Genomic DNA, 23,386 nt, shown 5'->3' on the forward strand with positions numbered 1-23,386 from the left:
CTGATGTTATTATGTATTCATCCAGAGTTAATGAATCCAGTGATTGTCACAAATTCAATGAAATGTTGGTTTCATGCATCATCTACTTTAACACGGTACTCTTCAAAATGTCAGCGACCGCTTAAAGAGGAGCAGCGCGTTGACAGGACAAGAGGCAACAGGTTGACAACTGCCTTGTTCCTCTGAGGCTGAGAGAGAGAGAATAAACACAGGAGGAGAAATTGAACGAGTGGTCGGGTCCACAGGCAGTAACACCGAGACAACATCCTTACTCCAATATAAAAAAAAAGCACAGAGCACATCTTCTCTGTTCCGATGCTGCTCGGGTTTCTGTTTTTGTCATATCCACCCCTCTGCCTGTCTCCACTAACCCGTCCCCCTCTGCTTTGTCTTCTCTCTCAGCTTGTCTCTGTCTCCATGCCCACCTCCCTCCGGCCCTCACCTGACAGGAGCACACGGAGCACCGGTCGCTGTCCAGCACCCAGATCTGCCCGCTGTGCTTGACCCTGTTGTCATGGATACAGTCCCCGGTGCAGTTGTGGCCGTGGGGGCAGCGGCAGTCGTAGCCTCCGTCCAGGTTGAAGCACACCGTGTCGTTGGCACAGGTGTTCCTCCCCGTCTTGCATTCATTGATGTCTGTGGGGGGGGGGAGGAGGAGAAGATGACATTACACACACGCTCTGCACAAATAACACTGTCCTCTTGCTCGACCTGTGTTTTTCCTTATAATAAGTCCGGTGATGTCGCTTTGGAGGCAAACACACGGGGGTAAAAGAGCCTGTCCTGTCGCAGTGTGGTTACACACTCTTCACGTTTCGATGAGTTGACACGCTTTGTTGTCTGTGACCCGCTCGGTGCACCCTCAAGTTGCTCAAGACGCCCGCAGGCTTCAAAACGCGACTGTAGCGAAATGTAGCAACGCAACATCTTCCACATCTAAAAGGGAACCACCACAGTAAGCAGCTGTAATGTAACCCAGAAACCCACTTTGGGTCAAATTATAACTTTGCTTTGTGAGACGCAGACAGGTTCGGATTTTTGAGAACGCCTTTAATATGCCCCCCCCCCCCCTGCCTCCTTCAGCTCAAACTGACAGCCAGGACGGGGTCAACGAGTGGAGCAGCGCTCGCACTATTGTTACAGGCGGTGCTTCAATGTTAGTGTAGATTGGGGGGTTTCCGTTTTGACAGCTGACACTTCTCCTGACAGGCTGCATCTGAGAGAATGATACAGAAAATGAACAGGCAGCGAAAAACAAAACTGACATGTTGGGGAGAAAGACGCACTGGTAATGACGCACCTATCCAAAAATACCATTACGTACACAAGTGCAAGAAAACATCCGATCTTTTTTTATTTATGATGCAGGGCGACTCACACGTTTAGAAGTTTTGGTCAAACAAAATGTGCTGTTTTTAGCGCTTTTAATTTGGTTGATAGAAATAACGAATACAAAAGATAATACAGATTTAAACATTTAAATTTTGACATTTGAATATTTCATATAATTTTCAAATTAATGTACGACATAGATTTAGGGCCTTTAATATAAGGGATTTAATTGAGTCATAAGTTATAATCTAAGGCTGTTGTCATCTTAGAGCAGGAATATCAGAAGATTAGCCTGTCGCCTGTGTTAAATTACATTTGAGTATATTTCACATATAACTAATTACAGACTTGGAGGAAATGGCTTTTTTGTGGAGGAGGAAACGTTGGGCAGTGGTTGACTGGGAGGTGATCATGGTTCCATCTTTGTGATATTCAAACAGGTTTCATACTTTTTCAAGAAACAATGAGATTGGTTGGATCCAGAAGAAGCGAAACTCCAGTGAGCACTGGATCTCCTCGCTGCTTATTTCCATTTTCTTTATTCTCTTATATTTTACAATAAGCCTAACCCTAATGACTTTATTCATTAAACTTTATTCTCGAAGTATTATGACTTTCTCTCAATTCCGACTTGATACTCGTAGTATTATGATTTTTTTTTCCTTTTTTGTAAATTACAAATCTATTCTCGTACATTTTCTTCTCATTTGTGATTTTTTTTTTTTTTCACAATATGAGCTTTACCAATAGAACTGTTTTACCTGTGATTTGTGTTAAATAATAGATTCTCCTGACTTATCAAAGTTGCTATCTTTGAAATCAAATTTGAAGACAAGTCAAAGTTTTTCTTTTCTCCAACAGACATGACATGTTTGTGTGAAATAAAGGTGGGCCACTGACCTACACACGATTCCCCACTGGCAGAAAACAAGCCGTTGTCATGGTAGCCATCGCGGCATTCACAGTGGTACCAGCCGGGCAAGTTGACACAAGTAGATTTGCTATCACACTCCACAAAGCCGTCCGCACACTCATCAATATCTGAGGAGAGGAGAGGAGAGGAAACAAGAGAAGAGAAGAGAAGAGAAGAGAAGAGAAGAGAACAGAACAGAACAGAACAGAAGAGAAGAGAAGAGAAGAGAAGAGAAGAGAAGAGAAGAGAAGAGAAGAGAAGAGAAGAGAAGAGAAGCACATTCAATCAGGATCATGTTGGTATTGAGAAATATGCTCCATACTTGCCTGGTAGGCATTTGCAATTGACTGATTCATAATTGATAAAACAGCGTGTCTGGCATCACAGTGAATCCAGACCATGGGTTTTATTGATCTAGCATGGATGCATGGCCAGAGACGGACATGAGCATCAATAAAAGATAGCAGGGAATGAATGAAACTAAAACAACAAGACTATTCATAGAAGCCACGCATGCAACAGGCTTGTGTTGTTGAAATCCTACACAGTCTCTTCCTCTGACACACGCAGGCACACAAATACTGTGCGCTCGCTTTTCATTACCCTTTGCTTGATGGCAAGGAGTTTCTCTGATGTGAAGTGTGAAGAAGCTCAGTCAAGGGTCGGAAACTTCTTCTATCGTGGCCCGTGGGTGGCTGTGGATAGGTGGAGCCGGGTTTTGTGTGCACACAGCTTCACTCTGGATCAATCCCCGACTCTGCCTCCTTTTTCAGCTCTTGTCTTCGACCCCCCCCCCCGTGAATTGTATTGTAAGATTGTCTTCGTCTCCTTTTATTTCCTTTCTGTTTCCAACTGGCCAACGTTCAGCCCTTTCCATGTCAACAAGCAACCCCGCAACTTTCCTACAGCATCAGCCAAGAACAATACACTGTAATTTTCAATGAGCATAATATGCCCATGAGAGACAGATTGCTCTGATATTTCAGCTTATATTTAATTAAACCGAGGGCCGAGCCCACGTGAGAGAGGGTATAAATCCTGTTATTACACAGTGGGGCTAAATATGTTGGGGCCCAGAAATGCACAGTGATTAAATGTGTCTGCGTATAGCCAATGATGGCTTTTTTATGATGGTGCATGATGCATGATGCTCCGCTCTCATTATGAAAATGGCAGTGTGCCGTGTCTGACCTTCTCTACGACTGCCTGGAACAGTATCCCCCACAGAGAGACATGCAGACTGGGCTCATGGTCCCCCACCGCCCAGGCAGTAATGGGATTAAGATCTATTGGCTAATGAGCCCTCAGCCTTTAAATAGAATTTCTGCAGCAGATTAAGCATTGATCAAATGTCCCACAGATTAGGGCTTTATCCGTTGAAAAATTATCCGCATGAGTCTGAGGTTGGCACAAAAAGATATAAAATGAACTAACTTTGTTTCTGTTTTCCACTGGTCTGGTTCAAAAAGCAGCATCTGTTGGTGTGGTAGACTTCTCATGTAAGTGGCGTCACACTTTTTCTGCATCTCAGATAAAGTACAGTTGTGGTCGGCCACTAGGTCCAATCACAGGTCAATATCGGAAACAGAACATTTTAATAATAAGATTTTGTTTCTGTCATGGCATCAACATTTATAGAATCCCTTTCTCTTTGGCAAGGTGTCTTCAAAGTAAAAGCACAACGTTGGTAGCTGTAATGCTTTCTATCTAGCTGAATTACAGAGCTATATATATATATAACACAGACCAAGAGAACAGTCCATTCCCCACAGAGACAGGTTTAGAGCGGACACTGCGCTATCTTGTCTAATTACATTAGTTCGGTGAGAGCTGAGAGCAAAAGCAGGTTAAAAGGACACTGCTTAAAACGAGTCAACAGCTAATGCTGTACATGTCCTATCTTTGAAAATCTAAATTCTCTTGCCCGCTGACGACAGATGTCCAATGCTCTTTGTTGCCGGTGAATGTCAGTGTGATAAAACCACAGGGGCATTGAATTCAGGAGGTGTCTTGTCAGTATATTAAAATTTCAAGTAGAATTAGTTTGAATCCTCCTCCTCTCCCAAATAAGGCTGTAGGAGAGTGTTCAAAGTACAACTGAGCAGTCCGGTACTATTTATAACAGACTAAAAATATGCAAATGGTTTATTTTGAGTTTCATTCAGGCGTTTTTAAAGCTCCAGTGTCTGGCTACAACAACAGAGGGTTACACCCTCAACCAAAGATTTGTCATTTTTTTGTTTTTTTAATCTGAGCGCAACCTGTCAGCTGCAATTACGGCATGATGCTTCTCAGACTGCTGTCAAGTCAAATTTGTAAAAGCGCTGTTGTGTTTTAGGGCCGTGAAATTCGCAGTTGTCGCGACTCAACGAGATTGAATGTGTGAGGTACGGCAGAGATACAACACGCTCACCAAAGGTCCCCCCCTTCTCTTTTATCATCCCGCGTAAATGATAATAGACAATCATTGTAATTAAGTCGTCAAAAATGACAGTAAGACAAGACCGCCGCTTGAAAGCTCCGTCTCGACTGACTCGCTAGGCTTTTGCTTTTGTTAAATCATAGATGTGAATAGTGCAGCCTTGTCGCTTGTTAAATCATGTCATGTTTTCCCGCACTCCGCTCCAGATAAAAATGAAAAGAGATGACACAAACAAAATAAAAGCCATCTTTGTGAATCTCTCCCGGAGAGGTGAAGGGCACAGAGGAAGAGTTATTTTGAATTTACCTTCAGAGGTGACTGGGAGACATGGTGGCTGACAGAGGTCTACCCACACAAAGAGAGGAGGATGAGATCGGGCACAATAGGAAAGAGACAGAGGTGAAGGAGGAGACAAGGAGGAGCGGAAGGAAGATGTAGGAAGAGGAGGAGAAAGAGCCACATTTGGAGAGTTTTCCTACTCGTTATCCTGAGTGGCAGCCTGGAAACAAGAGCTCTATTAAGGCAGCTCTGAGAAGACAAAGTAAAGAACAAGTGGACTGTCTCTCCTCTGCAGCCTCCTGGGCTTCTTAAGCCGCTGTGCACCCCCTCCCCCCCGTTCCTTCTTCATCCTCTGCCTTCGCCCCTCCACATGTTCAATTTTCAATTCACCTGTCGATCTGCTTTCCAAATTTGCGATGAACCCATCATCAACCCCCCGTCATCCCTGCGGTTTTCTGCTCTTTGGGCCAACCCTGCCCTCCTCTTCTTCATCCCTCAATCCTCCTGTTCCCCATTGTTCCGATCCTGGGCAGGTGCAGTTCTCTGCTTTAACTCACTCATCCCTTTTTCCTTCCTTCCTTCCTTCCTTCCTTCCTTACCTCCCTTGACTGACAGGTAGCCCCAGGGGCTGGCATACAGTTCTGCTGCGTTGCATTACTCAGTGCAGAACCAGCTCCTGCTGCCACACGTACATTCACCCGTACAATAACCTAATTCAAACTGATTTCCATTTCCGCAGAGGTCTACCTGATAATCCTGACTGGCTGCAGTGGGAGGAGTTACTCAGAAAAACTTCTCTGGATCTCAACTGAGCCGTCCCTCCCGCTCTCCAGTCAGATAGCATTTGAAGATAAGTGGATTTTAAACTGAGCTGAATTTGTCATGTCGGATCACATTTACAGTAACGGTTGAGAGAAAAGGCTGCGGTCAATAATAGTGAACACACAGCTTTTATTGGTTATGGAAATGGATTGTGGATCCTCGTTATTTTTTTATATACCGTAAGGTGTAATTGAGTGATTGTCATTGGTCCTCAGTCTTCATTAAGGGAAAGTATGGACTCGAATAATCAATCAGTCACCTGAGGCAAATTGAGTTTCACACTGGGATCCTGATGATGAAACAGACACCGAAACGCAAATCCATATCTGCGAGCTCTTGAATTGGAGAGTGGATGAGCACTTGTGGCAAATTGGAAACGAGCCTTGTGAACAATCGGTAGCTGCAAGCCCGCACAGGTTGCAATCGCTCCGCATCACTTACCTGCAGCCGATAAATTCCTCCAAGTTAAACCAGTATTTGACGTCTGCTTTTTGCAGTCAAAACGTGTCAGAACGTGAATTTCAGATCGATTGTTTTATTTTTGAAAGTAAGAAAGAAACAAAGGTTTCTATAGATGAGCAACGCTGCTTTAGCCTAAGAGTGGGAGGATGGATGGATGTGTTTGACTGACAGCTGAGCCAGCAGGGGAAATGAGACACACTATAAACAAACCTCTTTGGGAAACAGCTACTTTACCTTGTAGCTATAGAGCCAAGTAGCTGTGTTAGCAGAAGCATTCTAAGCTTCACTAATCACTATATTTACATTATGAATTATAATATTATTTAAAGCTTTTAAATGCAACATTAAAGATTTCACTTATTGTGACAAACCATCGTGAATCACACATCTCCACCTAAGCTTGACTGAGCATTTAGCACGTCCTGCTTTTCCAGACCATAATTGTACTTTTTTGGTCAGGGGAGGATCCAGGGGCAGGGCCTAGGGGGCACTGGCCCAAGCTGTAAGCTCATTAAAAAACTAGTCACTTACTGAGAATTGATCCGACACCGTATTTTGAATTTGATCTTTCTAAGCTTTGTGGAAGTTCACAAAGTTCTTGGACAATTAAGGAATGACTTCTTATTACATCTCAGAGAATCAGAAATGATGCACGGATGTTGGACATATAATTGGCCCCTGTATGGCCCCAGATTTAGAAAAATCCTAAATCCACCACTGGGTTTGATTCACTTGTGTCAACGACAGCCACAACTGCTGCTCCACGTGAGAAGATGGTTTTTAACTAACATCTCTTGAGTGATCTGACCACAAATGGACGGCTCTGAGTACGTCAGTTAACAACTGCCATTAAAATGCATCACCACATGCGTCTTCAGTGACCGCTTGTAATCAATTCTCACTTCCCTGCCTTATACGCACAAAACATGTAAATCCTTTCTGTTCCCCAACACCCACTCATGTTGTTTTTAGCAAGTCGGACATTCAGATGTTTCCGTTGTCTATCGATGTGTCTATGTGAGAGATTGTTAGAGAAGCTGGTGACAGGAGCAGCTGAGCAGGCCAATGCTCAGCATGCTGCTCGACAATAAACGATTTTCCTCTGTAATGTTTTCAGTTACCATCTGAAATAGTAAATAAGAAAAAATCCATATGTAGTGGTAAATATCTGGGACACAATGAGAAAATACCTTTGGTTTATTATGGAATCTGTAGTAGGTCAGAGGACATCAGCTGAGTAGGCGGTCCTTTAATGTGGCTTGTATTAGCCTAGTATTAGCCTAAGTGAATTTCAAATAAACACAAAAAGCAACTCTGAACAGCATATTAATTCATTTCAACTTGATTATTTGACTAGATATACAGAATTAAGATATTTTTATAGTGTGCTCATACTAAAAAGTCACACTACAATACTTTTGGGCCATTCAAACAAAATGTTTGTACTCCAACTACATCACTTACATGATGTCACAAAACATGGAACCAAATAAACATTAATAAATGTATTCAACCTACAGCAGAAAACCGGACAGATTTCCCAGGTAGTCTGTTGCCTCTGCTGTTAAAAAATAATCCTGGAAGGTTATCGATGTCGCACTTTTGTCCTCATGAAACAGAGTTGGTGCAACAAATGCGAATTTGATCAGATTCAACCAATCGTGCAGTCGAACGGCCGACTAAAGCTTTCGTCTAAATATGCGTCCGTATGTTGACCTGTTGTGTTGGTGGATGTTTGCTTGCTCATTCAGCGAGCCCATGATGCAACACAAGATACATTTCCAAGATGATGAGGACTCTAGAAAGCTAATGTTTGTTCTGGTTCTGTGGCTCTTAATGTGTAACAAGCTGTTAGTCTGTATCTCTGTCAGTCAATGATAGAACCAAGACAGTCCCTGCTTCATGTTGTTTACCTGGACTCTTGAGGGGTGTATGCACAGATACAGCAGTTCCATAATAAGTCCAGGATTTTTCGCTTTTGAATAAAGATGTTTCCTCAAACTAGAGCTGATCTGTTTGCTTCAGCGGAGAAAAAACATGCAATGTTGTGACCGGTGTCCTTTACGCCAGTCTAGCTGTCCAGTGCCAGTGCGGTGTGCTGCAGTGCAGCAGCTGCAGCAGTGAGCTCTCCCTGGGAGACGTGTCATTTAGGTAGACGCAGCAGGTTGTGCTCAGCTAAACGACAGTTCCGGCCATTAGCAGGGCCTAATTAAGACACACTAATTATGGGTGATGGAGTGAGTGCTTTGTAAGGCCGTCTCTAAATAAATAATGAATACATAATCATTGTGCTTAAACAAGCCGCTTGAGCTTAAACAGCCACAGCGCCTCGGGCCTTGTGGGTAAATCGAGAAGCAAAGGAGGGAGAGAGGGAGTGCTGCCGCGGTGCATCATGGGAGCTGTCAAGCGGTGGAATAAAATGAATATGGTTTAAAATATTCACTACCTGTGCCTGAGTGTCGGGTGGGAGGTGCCCAGGGGAGATTTCAACTCTGATGAGTCTGTGATGTTTTTTTCTTACCTGCTACGGTATGAGAGACACTGTTGCTATTTAAAATGACACAAGGGCAAAGTAACACTGGGAGCAACTGATCTTCTGTCCAATTTATTATTTTATTCAATGTATTATTAATTACATAATTGTGTCAGGCACGTGTGGCACATCTATATATTATATATCTATTCATTTATAAGTATGTATCCTGATGATTTATTGACTTCGTTTCTTTTGTTTGGTGGATATGTGTCGGGTCTATAAATAAAATACAATGTCAAAGTCCGTTTATAAAACCACATTTAAATTCACTAGCTGGAGATTATTTATTTATGTGCACCATATTTCACACACTCGTTAATATCAGTTGCCTTAACATGCCTGATTGTTGTCACCAAGATCCAGTAATTATTAAATTTCCAAAACGCCCTCTTATCCAGGTACCTAGAAACCTTTTATGTGTCCTCCCCTGACTCATACCTAAGGAGGGCTGTTTTAGACCGGGTAAAAAGGGTGCGGTATTAAATTATGTTTTGACATTTCATTGAGATCCCAAGGAACCATATCAACTGTGGTAAAATGGGCATACGATGAGTCCTTTAAAGAATGTGTGTCACTCTGCAGAGGCAATGCCAGGTTCTCCAGGGCATCAGTCAGAGGGGACCTGTATTCATACGGCACCTTTCTTGTCCCATCGACCACTGAAAGTGCTTCACAGCACAAGCCACCTTCACCCATTCATACAGCAGGTTACTATACAGAGCACCTTTTCTACCATTCACACACTCTCAGCAAGTCTGTCATTGGCAATTTAAGGTTCAGCCCAAGTACAGTTAGAATGCAGACTGGATGAGCCAGGATCAAACCACCGACGTTGTGGTTACTGGACGACCCACCCTAACTCCTGAGCCACAGTTGCCCCAAACACAACGTAAAAAATGTCCAGTTATTTTATTTTTCTTGTTTTGTTGCATTGTCTTTTATATTTTCCTGTTCAGGGGCCTCAAGCAAATGAACTAAGTAACTGACTTTGGCTGGCGCATGGTCCCTGTTAAATTATTACTTAGAAATAAACTAAACTACACCTCTTTTATACTTGTATTCATCCATAACAAATGAATGTTCTATTCTATTTGCTATTCACCTTCCGGCTTGTGTGACTCTTGCAGTCTGTTTATTGTAGTTTTGTCTCTGTCAGTCCTCTGAGTTTTGGTCCGTCTACTGAGTCTCTCTGTTGAAAACTGACAAGCTTCCTGGAGCTCAACATCAATGTAAATGAGGCCTGAGGAACAAATTGTTTGTCTGGCCCCGTTCTGCTCTCTCTCCCAGTCAATATGCCAGCGTGACCTCGGGGCTTCACACTGCTTCTCTCAAGTTTCCTCATGAACTCACGGCCGTCTACTTGTCTCCTTCTCCTCTCATCCTCCTTTTCACCGCTTTCTTCTTCTTCCATTTTTATGACTCGCTATATATCGTCAACCTTTTAGCTTCCTTTTCCCATGCCACCCTTTTCCTCTCATTGCCTTCACCCCAAAATAAAAAATCCTGTCACTTTTTTAACCTCTCAGCTTTCTTTGTCCATAAATGTTCTGTCCTTCACTCCCTCGTAAAAGGTCAAAGGCAATACAAAGTAAATCAAAGCTCTGATTAAAAATAGGAAAAAAGTGCTATTTCACTCACATAAACATAACATTCTCCTCTTTAGATCACGTCTCTTTACGAGAGTATCACTCCGGTAGATGAAGCAAGCAGGTAATTTATCACGACTTGAGAAAATGAGAGTTTTGCCGACCAATAAAACATCAATTTACAGTGTAGGTGTAATGCACCGAGGCTCCCCGATGGCGCTCTTGAACACAACCCTCCTGGAGTGTGTAGGAGTCACAAATCTAAACGGCATCATTAACGCCAAACATAAAAATCTTTTATCTCTTTCTCCTTGTCCTTACAGAACACTGTTGATGCTAAACTGGCCTCCCCGTGATTCGGCGCCGCTGATTAAAAGTGCTAGAGACGGCAGATGAATGGAGAGATGAAAAGCGGGAGGTGTCCATCCCCAGCATCTGATCAAATGCTCTTCAGCGGCCAACGGGATCCTCTGAGGAAACTTTAGCGAGAGGCCACGCCAGGACAGCGGAGACGGCCATTAGTTGCAGAACCGATGGCATGGTGACGGAACATTTTAACCAGCGGCCAAGCATCCTAACAAGCTTATAGGGACTTGAAAGGACAAGGTAATGAGCTGGAAATAAAGGAAATACTAAGACAACCTCCCCATTCATCTCATAGGAGCAGTTCAGCTATTCACTTAATAAACATGCGTCTGATCTGAAGGGGGGAGAGGATGTTCACAGATGCTATGTCCAATTATTTCATGCACGGACTTAGCTGGGGAATAATCTTTACAGTCCTGTTTCCTAAAAGCAAATTAAAGCTCATGTGATCAGTAAGGCCAGCTGTTATGAAGACTCATATCCTAAAAGCACCATCAGTAAAGGCTTCACGAGTTCCTCCAGCCCACTCAGCCAAATCAGACTGACCACTATCAGACACAACTGCAATAGAGGTAATGGGTTAGTTTATTACATTTAAAGATTAAGTCTTTTATCAGCATTGTGATGTTTTCTGGTTGTTTATTTATTTATTTTGCGATATATACAAGTGAAGCTCTTTTAAATGCAAACATTAAATTAAACAGCTCTATAGGCTATGACAGAGGAGATGGACATGACCGGGGATAAGAGGATTGTCTTTATCCCTTTAAATCAAACGATCATGAAGTATGCATGAACAAATCTGACAGTTTCCATTGTCACTCTCATATTGATCAGTTATAAAAGCCAACCAGAGCAATGATATTAAACCTACACACTGAGAACTGTACGTTAATGGATAGAGAAGTGTTTCATTTGATGTGAATTTCATTTGTACTTTATCCTTATTTTTTAGAGCACTTGATAGCTAGAGCTTATTGCTCATATATCCCTAAGCATTTATCTTCAATAACATATTAATATTATTTTGCCCATTAGATTTTCTGCTTTAAACTGTCTCCTCTTCTTCTATTCCCATGCATTAGTTACCATTAGCAGAATTCATTTTGGTTCGAATAGAAATTTACACACATAGACCCAAATAAAAACAAAAAACTAGATGGAGTCACATTCAGGCGCTGTATCTTGTGTCTTTGTGTGTTTTTTTTTTAACGCATCCATGATTGTCAGGCAGCGAAGGACAACCTGAGCCAGAGAATGAGCTAAAACATCTCAAATATCTGCCTTTGACAACTGGATCCTTTAAATGTTAATAAATTAATGAAACACTGAATTTGGAGGGATATTTTTGGAAAAACTATTTATCTCACAAATTAATGATCTTCCCGTTCTTTCGCATGTGCTTACATTTTGTGACAGATGTGTTGTTGAAATACTGGACGTTAAAAACAGCAGAGGCTTTAATAGGTGTTTAATACCTCTGAACATCCTTACAGCTATTTTTTATTTTCTGTTTCTCCGAGCCATAAGGAGAAAAATGGATTTAAAATAAACATAATAATATAATAATATTCCAGCAGTTGCCCATCTCTCATTCGGGCCATATAGAAAATAATACCAGCCCGAGGCTACAACATCAACAATGCTGCATGTTCAGGGCAAGCATTACATGGCTGGCCGTGTGTACATTTATATCCATGACTGAAGTGCATGTGCCCTGCCACAGCTGTATCCTGCATAATTCATGATGTGTCAGAGTTCTCCACTAGCTGGTGTCTGTCTGTCAGCGCTGCGTGTCCCCTGTCCCTCCCAATCCATTCCCCCTGAATGGTAATGACAATTCAGCGAGCGCAAACACACCAGAGAGGGACAACACATTAACACACATCCGCATGCGTGCACAATTACACACCGTCAGAGACAAATATACACCGAATAGCACATGTATGCACCAACACCATGAAAAAAAACTATTAGAAACGAGGCGTAAGGTTGACAATCAGTAAACTGTTGGCGTCTTCCCACGCCCGAATGTGTGCGTGCGTGCTCGGTGGCGTGCGGGTGAGTCAAGCACCGCCCTGAAGAGCCACCGCTCGGTGTCTCATGACAGGCCGCCAGTCTGCCACTGCAGCAGCAGAAGTGGTGGCGTCCCCGGGGAGGCCTCTAAAAGCTCACAGGGTTCTGGGGGGTGGTGAGCCCAGACTCAGTGAAAGCTTTTCCATGTTCCTCCAGCCGGCTCTGCCTCTCCTCCTCCTGCAGCAGCACCGACTGCGTCAGCCTCATTCCGCATCCAAATGCGGAGGAAACTCACTAACCCCTGTACCCTGCATCCCCATCTCTCTCCTTGCATTTCCCACTCCATCTCCGCATCTGTCAGTTTTCCCAACGTTGTCCTGTATCTTCCTTTCCACTTCACATCCTCTCACCCCCCCCCATCCAGTCGTTACCTCTCTTTTTCCTCTCTCGCTCTCTCTCTGGATCTGTCACTCTCCCTGTACATCTCCATCTCCTTTCCCCTAACTATTGTCCTCCATTCCCCTCCTCCCCCCCATTCTGGAGCAGCTTATCCAATAGTACATTAAGCTCCATACATCTTCTCCAGTAGACTCTTCCCTCACTGGGAGCTCCTGTCACACTGAGGAACCAGTGAGAAGCTGTAACCCCCCCCCTTACTAGCTGAAAGACTGGTGAAGTCTCTAAACAGTGCCAGAGGCTTTAGCCTGGTAGCTAGGGACCTTGACATTGGTCCTGGACTATAAAACCAAGAGATAAAAAAAAGAACCAACAATAGTAGCTGTCACCGAGCTGACTCGTGTGGGATCGGGAGGGATTGTTGGAGGGGGGGAGACAGAAAGAGAGGGACATGCACAAAGCAGCAGCAGCTGTGGTGAAAAACATGTTGTTGCTTGAGGCTTGAGGAGTGTTCAAGAGTTTTGTGCACATGAGCTTGATGTGTGTACGTCCCCGAACCTCAAAGTCCAATCAGACTCGATGAAGAACACAGAGTCTAAAAAACAGACTGATCCCAGAGCTACCAATCACTCATCCGCTGATTAACGTCATTGAGTGATTAAGAAACAGACAACTGTATTTAAGGAGGAAATTGTTTGCAAACAGTTGTTCTGCTGTCACATCTTAAAGGTTTAATTAACACAAACTATGATGAAACACATTTTCTCACTGGTATCTATTTCCTCTCACTACAATGGAGGTATATTTAAGTTTGTTTTGTTCTCCCACTGAAAAATAACTTTTAAACTACCTATAACCAGGGAACACTTAGCTTAGCCCAGCAAAGAGACTAATAGATAATATGACATATTTAAAATGGTAAATTTTAAATACAAAAATCACGGTTTACACTATATAACTGGAAATACTCTTGATAAATCAAGACAGAGAGATGTGACCTGATCTCATTGTTTTATTGTCTCTGACTTACAGTTACTTGTTTCTGTTGTGATTGAAAATATGCACGATTGAAACAACTTTCTCCAAATGCAGCCTGGGCATAAATATTCTGATAAAAACAGACAGAATGTTTTGAACCAAAGAAATGTATTTAAAAATGTGTGTCTCTGAGCCATCAAATGATGAACAGAATCACCTTGGAAAAAACTCAGGTACATATTGTGATTTTTTTCTTGGACTGTGTTGGAACCGTTTGTGATTCACAGAACACTCACAAAAGAGAGTATTGTGAGAGAGAGAGAGGCAGAAAGAAAAAGGGCAGGGATCTAAAATAGTGTGGAGGGTAATGAAATGTGTGATTGCCTGGCTCTCGTGCCATTACTGAGGGACGAGGTCCTCAGAACCTTTTCTGCTGCAAAGTAGGGAGGAGGATAAGTCATTATGGTTTAGATGTGTTAACACGGTCTCTGTGTGTGTCTGTGTGTCTCCCTCACACACAGACACACACTCGTTCTCTCTATCCCATCCTCCTCAGCATCTCAGAGCATGAGGATATTCATTTACTTTAAGATAGGCAGTAAAAAGGACGCCTCGTAAAAAAAAAAAAAAAAATCCTTTACGCGCAATCAATACCTGAACCAGTGAGCAAGCAGAGAGGCCGCATTGGCTTTACTCAAACACAAGCGCGTGCACCGGGTGAAACCGCGATGACTTGACTTTCCATTAGCTCGGCCGCTTGTCTCCTGAAGGACACCCCACAAAGGGCCGGATCGGGCCATGAGAAGGGGGTCGCTGCTGTGGCTCAGATCTACGGTGCAGCCGGGACACAACCACCAGGATTGTGCTCTTCCTCGGGTACCTTAGATCACTAGTACTGGAGGGGTAAACACTGAGTCTTATAATAACACTGTGTATGACATATTTCCATGCACGAGAGCAAGTTGTGATATGGCCTCTGCTGTAAACACAAGCTGACTTAATACCTGCTTTAGCTATCGTGCCCGATCAGATATTGTGCATTAGGAATTGCTGCGGCTGTAGTTTGGGATGTGGCGCGGAGCCTACATCCCAAACTGATTAATATGGGCTATAATATAGGGTGATTCCCATACTGCTGCAACTGCAGTTCAAATCCTCCACCGAGCCATTGGAGGAGGTACAAGCTCATTATTCACCACAGAGCACAGACCCACACAGTCTGACACACTCGCAGACACACACACACAGCCACAAACACTTTTCAAACACACACACACACACTGAAATGATCGCACGTTTACAGATCAGCTGTTTTGTGGAGGTCAGAAGCAAAGACAGCCGCACAAAGTAAGAATAATCACTGCCTGCTTAAACAAAAGCCCAGAAACGCCAAGAAAAAAGAAGCAACACCTTTGATCTCTCCTCTTTTCTTTTGTCCTTTTTACCGTTGGACGTGAGGCAACACCCCCTCATTTCACGTTCCATCTTCTTCCTCAACTTAAAACATCCAGTCAGAACAGCTCCTCGAGCTATTTTTGATAAGATAAATTGCAGGAGTGGAGATAAAATGAAGTCCTTACCTGTCTCGCATCTCTTCCCGGTAAATCCTTGCTGGCAAACGCAGTTGTTAGGTGAGACGCAGGTTCCCCCGTTCTGGCACAAGCCGTCACACATAGCTAGAGGTAGACGAGAAGAGAAGAGCCATTTCTCACTAAGATTAACGAGCACTAACTACGTAATTAGACCAGCAGCAGCATATGTATTTGCATACAGAATAAGAGCTAATTTAGTGATGTGATCCATTACAGGCTCGCGCAAAATGATTCCATGTGATTAATGCGTCTCACCAAGGTTAATTTAAAAAATGTTCATTATCCGTAGGTAGACTCTCAGTTAATGTGTCCGCAAAACACAGACAAGTCATTGTAGCTGACAGAATTTAATGGAAATTAATGTAATAGATGAAAGAATAAGTAGGATTAAAAACAAAAGAAATCCAATCCAGTAAAAAGGAGGATCACACAGTGTCTCTAATTTTTACTAACAATTATTGCACTTCTGTAGAGTTGGGGGCACTCACAAGAGACAGAATTAAATCGTGAATTTAATATCATGAATACTTTGGATCAAGATCCCGAAATAATGGATCCCAGACTTCCCAGCACCACATTTACACGATGCCCCTCCCCCACCATCTCTAGCCGAAGCAGGATTGACTAATGACTAATCACTTTGACACCATTAGGGTTACTATAGAGCTGGTTAGTCAATTAACCAATAAGTGCATTGACAGAATAATAATCAGCACCTTGGTAATTCGTATTTTTTTGTTTGCAATTTCAAGCAAAAAGGTAACTTTCCTTCTTTTTGAGGATTAACTTCATTTTTTATTGGGTAGAAAACTAAATAATTAGGGCTTTTAGCTCATTGATTGGAGCAAAGAAGCAACTTCATGACTAATCAGCTTTTTGAAAATATAATGGGAATTTTATCCTTCGATTAGTGTTCTCAGAAAAATGTGTGGTAAACTCCCCATGAGGAGTAAACTTCTGTTATTTGTAAAACCACTGAGTTCCTCCCCTAATCACAATGATTGATCAACCAGCTAAGATCAAGTCAATTCTGCACTAACAGAAGAGCAAACAGAGAGAGGCCCATTGAACCTGGCTCATAGGCTATTCAGCAGGAGCGACCACAGCACAGTTTATATGGTGGTGATGAGGAGACGGGAACCTTCAAATGTCAGACATGAATTTGAGATGAGTCAACTTTAGAGCGAATTCGTGGGTGTGCCTGAACTAAACAAGATTTTTTAAAGTGGCAAGTTTCATGGACATCCCTGGATTACTGATGTAAAATTCCTATTTTGTATGACTTTAATAATAATTATATTCGTAATGCACAAAATCTTCTGTGTCCATTGGCCACACTAGGTGAGCTTGTAGTGTGGAACGTCTGAGTCGCTGATCTGCTGCAGAGCTGCTGCATGAGGTTCCTGGTATGATAACTCTATTTCCTCAGCTATGAGTGGCCTATGTACTCTTAGGAAGCTATGAAGCTATTCATCCTTTGGTCCTGCAACCAAAATAATAATATTTTGAAAACAAATGAATGGATTCTGTCAAAAGTCACACTAGAGTGCTTTTTCTTTGAAAGGGAAGAGCTGCAAATATGTTATGTTTCTGACATATTTAGCAGACGCGCATTGAAACTGTCAGGGCAATGTGACCACCTGATAACATGGGCATAAAAAAAGAAATGCAAGATCCAGTGTGGCCCGGGAGAAAGAGAAGGTGGTCTGTTTATGTTTGGTAGAAAACCTACATGAGGCACAACCTGTCAAACAGAATGACTGTAGGCTCTTCTGGATGGATGAGCCTCATAACCTGAGCTGTGTTTATGAAGGGAACATTTTTTGTCGCAGATTTTATTTATCATCTGTAGACCTTGCAACGTAATGTAATAAAGTGATGTAAGGTGAGGTTATGTTCCACAAAAATATCTCCACTGTTTAAACATGTTGTGATGTCTTTTAAGTCAATGAGGTATCAAAACAAATAAATAAATATGATGCTCACCTTTGCACACTGTTCCGTTCCCAGTGTAGCCGGGCTTACAGGAGCAACTGTGGCCTCCGACCATGTTGAAGCACAAGGCGTTCTCGTCACAGTTGTGGAGTCCGCTGAGGCACTCATCATGCTCTGGAGAACAAGACAACACAACGGTGTTTAGTCAAACAGGCATTTGTGTTACATCTGCAAATCACGACTACTTTGTCCAAATCGCACTGTTGAACACTGCACTCCCTCTTGCCACTAGGGACACACATAGAGGTTGATGTACGCTCCATATACCGACAGACGATCGTTGATTTAGTTGATATAAATATAAAGAACGGTCCCTGCCAGCTTTTGATTTCTTTTACGTTCCTGAAATTAGATTTCAGACTCATTCTTGGGTTATATAACTTGATAGTGACGACAGCTGTGTGAACTAGTCATAAGATGCCAGAGACAAACTGCCGGCTGCAGGAGAAGCCATTTCTCTCATCATGAGTCATTAAAAGAAATTGTACAAGATGTTTTTCCTTAATTCGTCACATTTGTTTGAAACAAAATGAGGGATGGACCAGTCCTCGATGATATATCTGAGCTTCATTACAACTGAAAATAAATGCCCTGATTTGTACCTAAACATTAAAAAGGCTCCATCTTGTGTTGTATTTTGCATTTACAAGCCGTTGGCCCTGTAGTTTAATGTGTTGTAAAATGAAACATTTGGTGATTAAGCACCAAAGGAAGCAGGACTCCCAAGCTCTCGTCGCTGCTGCTCTTGAGTTAGATGGTGCAGTTGTGTTATGAATCACTGAGTAGCTTGACTGATGACCACAGACCGCGATGACGCACTGAATCCAACTGGCAAACTAATCTCCGCACCACAGGATGCAGGACGCAAAGGTGGAAGAATTCAATGCGATAAAAGCCCGGAGGATACGCTGCTACGCTGCTGCACAAGTCAAACAGTCCAGGTACAAATGCTGTAATGATACCATGTGAAAGAAATACCATGAAGCCAGTGCTGAGTAGAGCAGAAAACAAGTTAAAACAGCTGTAGGGTGGGAAAAAAACTTTTGTAAAAAGTGAGAGGACGTTTTCACAAAGGCAGTAAGGTCTATATTTAGCAGTAGGTTGTATTTAAGGAATATAATACAAAGAGGAAGTGGAAGTACATTCAAAAGTAGTGCAGAGCCTTTTTTATAGGGTACTGTGCTTAAAAAGTAAAGTGTGTCCCTAGTGTATTTTTTGTTACCATAACAAGTTCTGTGGATGATGCAATAGAAAGTAGACCATTAGAATAATATGGCTGATACCACTTGTGTTGCTTTCATAAAACATCGCTATAATAACTTTGGAAAAAGAATTATCATCAATTTCACGAAGACGAAAAGAGTTTAGAAATAGATAACTTTTTTTTAAAGGAATTAAAGTTGTAAATTAGACAATCGGAAGATACGTATCCTTATTTTTCGTTCATATCACATTCTGTGTTTCCTCCAATTGTCAGGAAAATTCTATTAACGATAAATTGGTCGATTTATCTATTATAATTATGATTTCTTATATGGGATTTTTGACAAATACAATTAATAGTTAAACCATTAACTTAACTACAAGTGACTATAAATTAAAATAGGACGCTTATATCAGCTTATATCATATACATATATCAGTGGTTTATAGTCTCTATTACTGCTGACAAACAGCTTACTCGCTCAAGGTAAATCCCCCATTTTTTGTCCACTGTTGCATATTAATGTTGTGAACCACCAGACATAAATGTTTACCCTCCTTAAACTAGAGGCCATCACATTGTACTTGACCCACTGAACTCCTCTGGTCTTATCCCCTGGAGCATCCGTCATGTCTTTATTACACAGTGAAAGGTTTTTAATGTTCGTATTCGTAATCCCTGCCCTAACTACAACACTCAAATTCAAAAAGCAAGTGAAAATATCCTCTGATTCTGGATCAGCATCAACCAAACGGTGAAATAATTAAAAGGAACTTAAATGCACGTCCTTCATCTACACCTGACCACAGTGGCTGTTTTTTTATTCCTCTGAAAAACATAAAAGGTTAATAGTTATCACTTTGTAAAAATGTAATTGTTAAAGATTAAACATAAATATAACTTCAACATTCAGATTCAACATGAAAATCTGTCTCTTGGGAACAGAATTCCTTCCCTAACAATGGTCTGTTAAAAACATATAGTAACAATGTCCGATAAATCTTCTTTTTCATTATTTACATATATTTAAATTGTACACAGAACGAATAGAGGTTGCTTAAAGGACAAATCATCAGCTTAGTCCCATTGAAAGACACTGATGAAAACACTGGAGCCAATCTGGAGGCCACAGTTTGGACTTGTGATAGATGTAATATAATTTCTCTTTGCGGTTTCCTCTGGCACATGTTGTTTAGACATTAAGCAGATCTCTGGAGTGTTCCCCAACAACAGAGATGCAATATTCTTTGAAAATTGTTTATTTATATTTTAGTTTCCAATGCAAGTGAGTGGGAAAGACGAGGGGAGGGGGGGGGGGGGATCAAACATCTGAATGCTTGTTGCAGGAGACCTGAGCCGCGTCGCCGGTTTTCCTGCCATCATCCAATCCATTATATCTCCTCAACAGACCGGAGGCTCATCCAAATTGAAAGTGACATTGTGATGAGCTCGTCCATCGAGGGTATGATGTATGTGCGCACGTGTGAGAGAGAGATTGACGGGCTGCTAGGAAGGGCAGCCACTCCTCTCTCACTGCTGCACCACAGTCTCTCACACACACACACACACACACACACTGTCTCGCCTGCAGGTGGGCAGAATTTAAGTCTTCTCATGGGTGTATAAAACGGTAAATGGAACACAGCAGAGAGGAAAGATAATAAGGTGTATTTTCCCCAGAGGTCGCATCTGCCAGAGCATAAACCTAACTGTCTTTCTGAACATATGTGAATATGTATGTGAAGGTGAGGGAAACGTTTTTGGGGTGGGACGCCTTCTGGTTTTGAGAAGGCTTTGGCCGCCCACAGGATAACATTCCTTGTCGAGAGTAAAAGAGACACATTGACCAAAAAGGACATTTTTGTTTTGGACCTTAAACACCTACAAATGTTACCACTGTTTCCGTTTTTTGTGGACAAACTTTCGACTCGGGTAACATTACCATCATATCATCAGTACTATTACCATCATCTTGCCACTGCATCTTATCTACCTATTTATCTTGTGTTTCTGTTTTTATTCTATCTACCTCAATATTTTTTATTTTATTCTATTGTATTTTGTTTTATTGTATTCAAATATACCGGTTGCTATGACGACTGTATGAGTAGGTATTTCCTCACTGACTGCTGATACTCAGGCTGCAGACAGATAAACAATCAATTATGTACAGCCTGTCAGCAGGGGTGTCTCCAGCCGCCCGATTCTCCTCCAGCTCGACTCCCTCCACCTTCTACCAAAACAACACTAGTCTCAGTAAAGTCAGACCTCAGACTGCTTTCCCTTAAAAACACTGTCGCCTCAACACTTCCCAATTACAGGCCTTTGAGAGGACAGTGATTTTATGATAAGCAAGTCAGCGAAGAAATTATAAATATATTTAGCCTTTTCTGTGTCCCAGCATTTTTCTGCTACAAGAGGATAGAAAAGGCAAAATCACAAAAGAGTAACCTGTGTAGGGTGCAGTGGGCTGTGCAGATCGCAAAGGCTGAACCACAGTGAGATGGTCTGGTCTGCAGGGGATGTCCATGATCGACATCATTAGCTTCCTGCCTAGCAACACAGCTGTAGTTGGACTAGAAAGTTTAAATGTATAAAGCTTCAAACTTAATGCCACCCTATAGAGTTTGTGACTACAGGCAGGGCAACTGAGCATTGTTTGTCGAGTGCTGGACCCACAGGATACAGACAATGTGTCATGGGGATAAACCCTGAGTTTAAACATACTTAAAATAACTTTCACAAGGAAACTCCATTCAAGCTAAGTCCTTGGATATCAAGGAACAAGAGGCAGAGACATGTGTTTGAATCCCCCTCAGCTACCAGACTCTTTAAGTCGTCAGACTGAAAGTCATCTCCACTGATCTCTGTTGTTGACGAACCCCCTGCTACACGTCTGGCCCCGATCCATCCCTGCTTTCTCCTCCCTGCCCAGCCCTCCATCCGTTCCCCTGCCTCAGGCGCCCAGGTCTGGTTATCACAGGATTAGACCAAGGACACACACCCAGCACACACACCTTGGGCACAAGCACACACATTGGACACGCACACGAAGGATACACGCACACCTCAGGACAGCCTTCTTTAATATCATTCAAAGGGAGAGCACAACCAATCCGCTACCTTTCATGGCTTAGCTGCTAATCTCACAGAGCGCGGAGCACCTCGGGCACTTTGGGGAGAAGTCCAAGAGCGGAGGGGGAAGAGGGAGGAGGAATCTTGACCTTCATGATCAAGGATAAAGTGCAAGTCAAATAAAGTGGCAAAAGAAAGTTGGGCTTGTTTAATTTGCTAAAGGCTCCGTTAGATACGTAGCCAGGACTGCAGCAGGAAGTTTTCTTGAATAGATTTCATTTTAAGAAGCATGTGAAGTCTGCAGGTTTCAGTCTACCACCAGCTGGGACTTGAACCTGCAACCTCCCTTCATGCAGGAGGTTCTGATGTAAAATATGGACGTCTATCTGAGTTCACCGATACGCTGGCGTGCTGAGGAGAAATATAACCAGGGATCCGTGCTGTTCCGCCCGAGACTTAAATCTGCGAATCACTCCTTTAATCCACTATTCTGCACATTAACACTGAGCCATGAAATGAACTACAGTCGACTTAATCCTCTTTAGCAGGTGGACCAGCTCGCACACAACACGGTAACACATGGGGAGATATAGCAGTCAATACAGGGACAGTGGTTTCTGCTGAGTCTGCGATTTGGTTAATTGGTGAGAGCTATTGAGGATGATAAAGATGCCTGTAAATCATGTGAATGTACAATGTCAATAGATACTGAAGGGGCTGGTTTAATGTTTCCTTCCGCAGCTGTAATTTGTCATCTACATGCAACTCTCTCGCTCCCTCTGGAGCCCTTTCAAACACCGACAGATGTTCAATTGCAACAGGCAATAGATTCCTGCAGCAAGTGGGTTAGCATCTTCCCATTTTTATTGTCAATTACTGATGACAGCACTGCAGAGGTGACACCGAACTCAACATATGAGCATGTTGTGTACTCATTGTTTCTTTTTCCTTCAGTTTGCTCAAGCTGCTTTCAGACATGTACCGGTAATCTCCAGACATTGTCCGGTGGGGCTGTATGTGAGAAAGCAAGTGTCCGACTGAGAGCATCCAGACTCCCTGCGGAGTTCCTCTGAATCAGAATATCTGAATGAGCTGATGAGAAAGCACAGCAGGAGATCCTCTGCAGGATTCACAGCGAGCAAATGGGCACCTGGATTTTTTTAACACACAACAGATTCAAAAATGGAAAAGAAAATATTCAAATAACTCGGGATGAAAAAGCGGTGCTATACACGTAGAGGACACCAACAAAGACGACATGACAGCCTTCGTATATAAAGGGTCAATGTGATGTTAACAAAAACATGGAAGTCAGAGTGGCGAACTTCCTGCTCCATGTGGGAAAGGCAAACTCCGGAGAAAGTCCGGACCCGATCGTGTGGACATTCTTTGGAGTTCAGGTCTGAAAACAG

General features: G+C 42.5%; 1 protein-coding gene across 2 annotated transcripts in view; it reads right to left on the bottom strand.

Moving 5' to 3' along the window:
* The window catches only part of nell2a (neural EGFL like 2a), an 81,762-nt gene that overhangs the window by 9,713 nt on the left and 48,663 nt on the right, over positions 1–23,386 (bottom strand). Inside the window, exons 14-17 of one of the 2 annotated variants that reach the window (XM_062390895.1) lie at positions 17,687–17,809; positions 15,689–15,784; positions 2,233–2,373; positions 443–636 (exon numbers count right to left, since the gene is read on the bottom strand). In XM_062390895.1, coding sequence (XP_062246879.1) covers positions 443–636; positions 2,233–2,373; positions 15,689–15,784; positions 17,687–17,809 — 554 coding nt within the window. The remainder of the gene's footprint in view (positions 1–442; positions 637–2,232; positions 2,374–15,688; positions 15,785–17,686; positions 17,810–23,386) is intronic. The other variant, XM_062390896.1, reaches the window with a different exon arrangement.

The sequence above is a fragment of the Platichthys flesus genome, chromosome 6, assembly GCF_949316205.1.
Source record: "Platichthys flesus chromosome 6, fPlaFle2.1, whole genome shotgun sequence".
NCBI lineage: Eukaryota > Metazoa > Chordata > Actinopteri > Pleuronectiformes > Pleuronectidae > Platichthys > Platichthys flesus.